Raw genomic sequence first — 9,679 nt, forward strand, 5'->3', positions numbered from 1 at the left:
ATATATATATCTTACTAATAATATATATATATATATATATATATATATATATAAATAGTCTGAATATTGCTTTCATACCTCTTTGCATTCCCTCCATGAATCCTATTTTTAGTAGAAGGAACACAGTTAAAATAACTAATCTTGTCAAGGCTTCACAATCAACTAGACAATGTGGATTGTTTTTACTTGCTGGTTCCAAGGAGCTAAAAGCTTTGTGCACAGACAAGTCAAATCGAATTATTTCTATTTATAGTACTCAAGGGTCAGTAGGAAGGATGAAGAGGTAGGAGAAGTGTAGCTTGGCAGAGAAATCCAAACGTGAAATATATCAGGGAAATTAATACTATATAAATGATGTGACACTTAGTAGCTTTTTATATATACATATAAACACATACACAACAGCAGTGTATTTTCAGTGTTAAAAGTGATAAAGTCATAAGTTGTGAAAAAATAGTTGCATTTTTGAGTATGTTTAATAACTGTTACATACTTTTAGGCACATAATTACATTGATGACCTTAGCATGTTTCTTCTAGTGCTCCATAACAAATATGACAGTACTAAATCCAGTACCTACCAGAAAAATGGAACAGAATTTTCCATTCAGTATGGCTCTGGTAGTCTCTCTGGTTTTCTAAGCACAGATGTGGTCACAGTGGACACTGTTGCAGTAAGTACATTGAGATTTTGAATAACGGCAAACGAAATACTGTTTCTTATTAATATGGTAATTCAACCTAACTATAATTTATATAGTATATGTATAAGAAGGAAACTTATTCCTATACATCTTAACACTGGCATAATCTTCTGGAGGAATGTTTAATACCTTAAGTTTTAGAAAACAAATGCAGGATCCACATCCATTAATTTTTTTTAATTTTTCTTAAGTTCAATCTGAATTTAGTCTCATAAAACTAGGTAATTCTTTTTCTTGCTTTGGTATTAAATACATGATGAGCATAAATATATTTTTTCAAAAAATGCAGAAAAAGAGATAGCTTTAGATAACTCTTACTTTGTAAAGATGTAAGCTCTAGAGGGTACACCATAGATAGCCTGTTGTACAGCATTGTGCTTAACAACAAACTTTTAACATGTTAAATGTTGCTATTGCCATACAGAACTTTCATCATTAGTAAAATAGCATTGCTAAAATGATGCATACTGTAGATATTTTTACTCAAATTTATTTTCTGTATTTTTAGAAAAATCTTTTTATTTATATATAAGATCCAGTTAATATTGAAACAGGTTTATCACTGTGTCTATTCAAAAAAAACATTAACAATAGTTTACTTACAAGTTATGACCTGGAAGTTTTAGAAATATTTTAAAGATATAATGTATGAACATTAGAACAAATTCAAACTTAAATATTTTTTTTATTTAAGGTCACTCTCCAATCTTAAATAGTGCCTAAATGTGTGTGTGAATCCAAGATAATTAATTGTAAATGCCATTCTAGTGAGAAAAAAGTCCTTTGTTTAAATGTATTTGGTAACATACTATTATTTTGAAAAAAAAACACAAATTAGGGATGAATTATGTCCGAGTTTTTCTTTTATTTTGAAAGGTTCTAAATATCAGCTTGTTCTATGTTATGTTGAAACTATACTTGTGTGTAAATGCAAATTAACAAAAATGATTTTTAATTAAATGTAAAACTTTACGTTACTGAAACACTTAGAACTGTTACAGAAATTAAAATTTATTTTTAGTTTTTGTAAAATATTATTTCTATTTTATTATTATGCATGTAAAACGTAACTGTTGACTGTTTTTTTTTCTATTTGTCCAGTGCACCTAGAATATGAATTATTTTAATTGTTCTCATATTTGTTAAGTGATTAATAAAAAAAAAAAAGGATAATAATTTGCTGATTTACTGTCTGTTTTGTACAGTGTATCTAAAATTCAAATCTGGCATGGCTTAACGGTTAGGGAACTTGTCTGCTGATCACTAGTTTAAATCCCATCACTGAACATGCTCGACTTTTTAGCCATGGGGAAGCTATAGTTTATTGGTAAATCCCACTTTTCGACTAGCCTAAGAGTTGATCACCTCTAAATTAGGGACACCTAGCATAAATATTCCTTGAGTTACTTTGCATGAAATTTAACAAATAAACAATCTAAAGTTCAAATAACTTGTTAGTTTCCTCGTGTATTTTTAGTTATGAGAAAATGGTTTCATTTAGCTGAATTCGATACATATAATCTAATACTTGAAATATGCTGGTGTAGCATACTGACCTCATTAATGTATATAATTGGAATATTTGTATTTTATCAGTTATTAGATGACATTAGTTGTATAAAAATTTATTTTTATGAAATATATTTTTGAACTTGTAATTAAAATTGACACTGATAATATTTGTGGAAATGTCTAACTTTGTTTTCAATACTTAAAAAAATCTTAATCCTAGGTTAAAGCACAAACTTTTGCTGAAGCTGTCTCAGAACCAGGTCTAACTTTTGTTGCTGCCAAGTTTGATGGAATCTTGGGCCTTGGCTTTCCCCACTATTGCAGTTGATGGGGTGACTCCAGTATTTGACAGCATGGTCAAACAAAAACTTTTAGAGAGAGATGTTTTCTCTTTCTATCTAAACAGGTGAGTCAAAACAAAACAAAAGTAAAAAAAAAATTGCATATGGTGGTGGTGATAGTAGTTGAAATGTTCTTTTAACTGTGTTTATGGTGCTTGTTTACTTAGAAACCCTGATGCCAGTCCAGGTGGGGAGATAATCTTTGGAGGTTCAGACCCCAAGTACTACAAAGGCAACTTTACTTACGTTAATGTGAGCAAGAGAGGTTACTGGCAGTTTAACATGAATTCGTAAGTTTGATTTCTGTAATTTTAATACACTTTTTTTTTAGAAATACAATGTTTTCGGTTCTAGCTGAATGTAAATTATTTTTTATTAAAACTTAAACATTTCAGAAAGGAATAGTAACTATTTCCACTATTGTGAATTGTTGCTTTTCATTATTGTATTATTGAACTGTCGTTTTAAGTTTGTCACTAGTTGCATATATGTAGAAAGACTGAGTGAACAGTAAAAGACTGTGTTAACAAAGCTTCCACTCAGTGTGTAAAAGTCTTCATTTATACATGATTACCATATATACTAAGGTTTGACATTCTCTTTTTCATTTCCTTAGTTGTTGGTGCTGCCATTATTTAAACTCTTAATTGAGTGAACTGTTGTAAATTAGTCATTTATGTGGTTTCAAATACATTTACACCTTTAGGAAATGATTTTTTCATACTAGTACAGAAGACCTTATTTTCCTCTTCCAATCATGCTCTATCTGCTTCTTAACAATAGCCATCAGAAACGTTTCAAGAGACTAAACTTCAGAGAACAGCAATATCAAAAATTTTTTTTGTCACTCCTATTATGCAGTTCTCACTAAACCTTTTGTACATTGAGAACTTCCAACAGGATGCTTCAGCAGACTAATGGCAGTGAAATCAATTGTTGCTATATCATTGAACTTCTTTGTATAGGGTTTCTATGATTTCAGTCTCTTAACCCCCTTTTTCTTATGTTAAGTGTCATTGATTTCAAAATGTAGTTGACAGCTTGTAAGCTTTTAATTTCAAATCTTTGTTTATTACATTGTTATCAGCAGTAAGATATGTTCATATTTGTTGCAGTGATTTTCTTTATTAGAGGGATTTTACTCTTTACAATAGCTTTTACTCTGCAGATGAATGTTGGTTGTAACTAGTTTGGGGTATAATTTCAGAGTCTATTGACATGCTAAGTGTTCTGTTGTGTGGGTTTTCTTTTCACTTCTGTGGAAAGTGATTGAAGAATCACTTTTAAAATGTTATGGTCTATGGTTCTATGTTATTTAAGTTTAATAACAGTCTCACTGTATGAATATTTCTTTTTAAAAGAAGTGGTAACATTCCCTTTCAAACATTGATCAAGTTTTGGAGGCATTTTACGAACCCAATAAGACCCGTTTGCTTTTATATGATTGAGAGATACATTTATATCACGTACCATTGTTTTAAAACTATCTCACTGTGTGGGGAAGTCAAAACTAATTCATGTACATTGCCACGATGTACAAATGATAATCTTGTACACCTTTATCTACTTTAAGTAATAAAGCTTGTTTTTATAGCAACCAAGTCAAGGTAAAGAAGAAATAATTATTTTGAGAACTAAATTTTTGTTTAGCTATAATTGATTTGTAAGCTTTGCAATTTTTATTCTTAAATTTTCATAATGAGATCCAAATAATTGATTTGAAAATTAGTTTTGAAATTGATAATCATCTAAGTATTAGAAGTTGAGATTAAAATATAACTTTAGTAATGTAATTTTCTATTTGGACAGAGTTGCAGTTAATGGCAAGAAAGGAGTATATTGTAATGGTGGTTGTCAAGCTATTGCTGACACTGGAACTTCCTTAATTGCTGGGCCTACAGATGAAATACAAAAACTTAACAAGGAAATTGGAGCTACACCTTTAGCTATGGGAGAGGTAAATTATTTGTTATGCTTCTGTGACGTAGCTCATTTGTGACATTAACTTCACTTATCTGGTACAGAATATTTTTTTATAGTAGGAGGCATATAATTTTCTTATTAATTCAAACTACATCAATATATATATGCATGTGTTGTAAATAATACTATAATAAAAGCAGTCTAGTCCAGAATATGAAATTAATTTTATGTCAAAATTTGACAAATGTTTTGTTTTTCATTACAAATAGGTGTAATAATTAATTTAAATTTGCTTTAAGTAGGATTAAAGGTTTTAACAGTAATATTTAGCATGCTTTTATAACTTTTACTGATGTACTGTAAATGAAAATAACTCGTCAGTTGTATAAAGTTACACCTTACTTAAACCTGATATTCATTTCTCAATTCTTGATGCTCCCCCTAATAGCATGATTTAGAAAGAGCTGGAGTATAGTAATTCCTAATAGTGGCTCAGAGCATATTGACTCTCATACAAGTAATATATATATATCTTTGTGAAATTAAAGGGCTTGCAAAACCTTTAAAAAGTATTCTTCTAAATGATAATGTGAGTTAATGTAATTTATTGGCAGGTGTATGGAAAGCTTGTTATTCATTTCTTAAACTATCTTTGTTTTAGTTTGCTTTCATTTATCTTTTTTTTATTTTAATATCTTTGTATATGAATCAAAATTATCTTTCTTGTAAATAGAGAACACTGTGGAAAAAAGTCATTTATGGAATAAGAGATGTGCTTAGAAGTTGAGTAATTGCTTTTTCAGCATTTGTTTGGTTCTCAAGCCAGAAAATATTACTTAAAAATCAAAGATAAAACTAAATATGAAAACACATTAAAGTATGTAAAGAACTTTTTTTCTTTACATAAACTGTTTCAGGTTTCAGATAAATCTTGTAAAATCTCAAAGTTTGAACATTTTCAAGGTTAGGTAGATTTCACCTGAAGCAAGTAGAACTAAAGTCAAGTCAAGTTCAGTGAATATTAATGAGCTACTTTATAGTTTTAAAGTTACAGTCTCTGGGAGGACAATAGTAGCTGTTCTACTTAATATATCACTTTGAACTAGGATTTGAACAATAAAATCCCACTACAGTGGTAAATCTTTAGTTTTGCTTATAAAGAAGTTACTGGCTGTAGCTGAATGGAATCAATTCATCTTTTTTAGTGTAAACCCACCACCACTACTCTTTAAGTGTTTTATAGAAAGAAAACTAGTTGTTATATCAGAAAGGTTCCTTTTTACCAACACTAATGTAAGTTATAACAAAATTCTCCTTAACCTTAACTGTTTTTTTATACGTTTCTTCAAGTACATGGTGGACTGTAAACTCATCCCTCAACTACCAACAGTTACCTTCACTATTGGTGGTAAAGACTTTGCTCTTAATGGTTCTGATTATGTCCTGAAGGTAAGAAGCATTATCACTACAGATAATTGTGTATTTGTGCATTTTTTTCTTTGGAAAACAAAATGGAAAAGTTATTATATATAATTGTATGTAGGATTTAATTACTATTCACAAATTATAAATGATTAAGTAAAGTTTTAAATCAAAAGGATCATTTAATAAACACTTGATTTAAGACCAGTAAACTTACCAAGGTTCAAATTAAATTTTTCATGATACTGAAGATAAAGTTGTGTATCAGCTGTCACAAATAAAAGTAATAACAGTACAAATGAGCCTGTTTTGAAATTACTTAGTACATTTAGCTATATTTCAAGTTGAAATAGTGAAATTCATGCTTGAGTGTATTTGAATAACAGTGGATGTTCAGTTTCTAAAACAGAACTTGTTTGAATTCAGTTTGAATTTGCAAACCAATTTAAAAACAAAGACTATCAAAAAGTTATTCAACTATTGAGTATACTGTATGATGTAGGTTTTAGGAGGTAAATTGTGTTTTCTTAGTGATAAATTTTCAACTTTAATTAAAAAGATAAAAAATGATATTTCTCCATTGGTTTTGGAGTTACTTGTTACTATTTTTTGTCATTATAAGTAACTTTGACAGTGTTATGCAAGAAAAGGATCTTGGTGTAATGGTTTATCAGTACACTTAAGCCATCCAAACACTGCTGTTACTAATGGCAAGGCAAATAGGATTTTAGGTTGTATCTACAGAATTATTGAATACAAGTCAAAAGAGGTTATAATGTTATTCTGTAGGTGACTGGTTAAGCCACATTTAGAGTATTGTGTTTAGTCTTTAGGAAGGTCATTAGGTTGTTGGAAAAGGTTTAGAGGAGAGCTAGTAGGATGATACGTGGGATGGAAAAGTTGCCATATGAGGGCAGGTTATGATCTCTGAACTTTTCTTTTGAAAAAAAAATTAGAGGGGATCTGATTGAGGTGTACAAGATTGTTAAGAAAGTTGATAGTGTTGAGGCATTATCTTTTTTCTTGCCTAATGGTGAGAATGGTAGGACTAGGGGACACAAGTATAAATTTTGGCAAGGTAGAAGTCATCTTCAGATAAGACAGTTTTATTTTTTATAACAGGGTGGTTGGCTTTTGAAATAGATTGTTTTCAGATGTGATGGAAGCAGTAAATTTAAGAAAGATTAAGGGAAGGCTTGATAAATATTTGATACGGGCCAGCTTTGAACACACAGAGGGGAACAGTTGCTAATTTTCCTTACTTACCATTCTTCGTTTCCAAAAGTTTGCCCATACTTGTAGTTTATTAAAACCTTCTGTAGTAATTTTACTCTTCTGATATTTAAGAACCATTTCAATATGTTTACATGAAAGCCAGAATACAAACTTCATTTAGCCTTGTCTAAAATGTACGAGTTCTTATGTGCAATGTTACTATTACTAAGATAAATTTAGTACTACTGTTTTGACTGCAGAACACTGTGTGTCTACATATTCATGCATGCATGTGCATAATATATAACCACACACACACACTTCAGTGCTCCAACTTCTATTAGGTTATTTAAATCATAGTATTTTACTTTGTATTCAAACATTACTTGCATTTCATCTTGTTTTATGCTCTAGTGTTACCTTAATCTGATGGGTTTTACTGGGGGGGTGTACTTTAGCCTATGCCATACAGGAGAGGATTTATCCACAACCTTGGCACATGTAAGGTTTCAGCTATCTTGAGCCAAGTGTTTCATGTGTTACAAGGTGACTGATGTAAAATGAGTGATAAGTTTGGCTCAAAGTTCACTTGTTAAGCACAAGAAGATAAAGGAAAATGTCTTGGTCAATAAGACAATAAGAAAGCCATGCTCAAAATACATTATAACAATATAGACAATAATGATACCACATACAACAAAAAAACACTTTTCTCTTAGAACATTTAAATTTCACATTTTGACCACTGGTTCACAGTTAGATTATAAATGAAATACAAAAACTGTGACAAAAATATTGTTAAAATTACCATAATTAAAAAGTTATACAAAACTGAATTGATTAGTTAAAATTTAAATTTCTAACACACTTGTGTCTCCAACAGTAACTAAATGCACATATTTTATTCCATGAAGTAAAGACACACATGGACAATAATCATTAGTAATACAAATTAAGTGGCAATAACTGATTAATTCTCAGTTTATAAAACAAAGATTCAGTTTTTATCATTCTAAAAATATATATTTCAAACTGTACTTTGTAACATATGTCATTTCAAGGTTGTTTCACCCAGTACTGTACTCCAATAACATAATCTTTTTGAAGCACATTTGGAATGATTAAGAAATTTCATGTCTAATGTTGTTATAATTGAAATTACTACTGAGACAAGATAAGTAACACTTGGGTATCTGCAAAGATAATAAAACGGTTTAAAAAATTTTGTTAACAGAGGAACTACTCCAAATGGAATTGTTGGTCATGTATAGGATAAATTATGTTTTACTCTACTATTTTGTTAACAGAGGAACTACTCCAAATGGAATTGTTGGTCATGTATAGGATAAATTATGTTTTACTCTACTATTTTGGGACACTGCATTTATGTTCTAAAAAGTTGACTTATTTCACTTTATGAGTAAGATATTTGATGTCTGTTATTGACTTGTTTATGTATGTGTAGACATTGATATTGGTAGTACATTATTTTCTAAACTATGACTCTTGTCTATGTGCACAGGTCAGCCAGTTAGGACAAACAGTCTGTTTAAGTGGTTTCTTAGGTCTTGACGTGCCTAAACCAATGGGACCTCTGTGGATTCTTGGTGATGTTTTTATTGGTCGCTACTACACAGAATTTGACTATGGAAATGCTCGTGTTGGCTTTGCTGAGGCCGTATAAATGAAGCCTAGGAGGGTAAAGACTGTTGTAGCTTCATAACAAGCTAACCTTCCTGTGAGGAAAGACTGTCTTTCATTTAAAACACATTTCCCATGTCAGTGTTAATAGTAATGCCCTTGTTTTTTTTGAATAATTTTATGATTATCTTTTATTGCCACTTAGAGCAACTAGTTTGATATAATTTCACAAAAACCTACTTGTAGATGCAGTATTATGTACCTCACTAAAAAGATGGTTAATCTACAATAAAGTATGTTATCTGCTACTTCGTATTTGTTGTATTGTAGTGCTAATAGACTTCAATGGTTGAAACATTTTCATGACATCAGAAGTATTAAAATTTTTTAAATAGACTGTGCAAAACTGAAATGTGTACACTAATTCAGCCAGTTGTGTTACAATTTCAATTGTTCATCACCCCTATAGTGGTTGTAATGTCTGGCTTCCATTTTGTAATGCTGTTACCAACATTTTTGTTTCAGGTTTTATATATACATATGTGTGTGTGTGTGCCTGCTTTATTTTTAGTGCAGGTGTATTTAAGCCACCTGGTGGTAAATCCAGTATACACATAATTGCATCTAAGACATTTAAATTCTTATAAAGCATTATAGAGAGAGAGAGAGAGAGAGATATTCTATATCAAAACTTGTACTATACATTTTTTAACAAACATTAAGTCTTGTATTTCATTAGAGAAGAAAAAAACTATTTTATAATGTATTCATTGTGTATAGACACATACACCTATATTTCAAACAATAGGTTTAACATGGTAACCCTCTTTGTTGACTTTTGAATACCACAAAAATATCTGGATGACAACCTGGTGGTCTTATTCTGAAACATTCACTCTGCATCAATTTCTGCAGTTTAGTT

General features: G+C 30.2%; 1 protein-coding gene across 1 annotated transcript in view; it reads left to right on the top strand.

Moving 5' to 3' along the window:
- LOC106474016 (lysosomal aspartic protease-like) overlaps positions 1-9,072 on the top strand; it is an 18,763-nt gene extending 9,691 nt beyond the window's left edge. The window contains 7 exon segments of the mRNA XM_013934702.2: positions 540-673; positions 2,436-2,516; positions 2,518-2,621; positions 2,724-2,846; positions 4,366-4,513; positions 5,830-5,928; positions 8,639-9,072. Of these exon segments, the coding sequence (XP_013790156.1) occupies positions 540-673; positions 2,436-2,516; positions 2,518-2,621; positions 2,724-2,846; positions 4,366-4,513; positions 5,830-5,928; positions 8,639-8,800 (851 nt within the window). The 3' untranslated portion in view covers positions 8,801-9,072.
- Positions 9,073-9,679: the final 607 nt, after the last annotated feature.

This window comes from Limulus polyphemus, unplaced genomic scaffold, assembly GCF_000517525.1.
Source record: "Limulus polyphemus unplaced genomic scaffold, Limulus_polyphemus-2.1.2 Scaffold6726, whole genome shotgun sequence".
NCBI classification, from domain to species: Eukaryota; Metazoa; Arthropoda; class Merostomata; order Xiphosura; family Limulidae; genus Limulus; species Limulus polyphemus.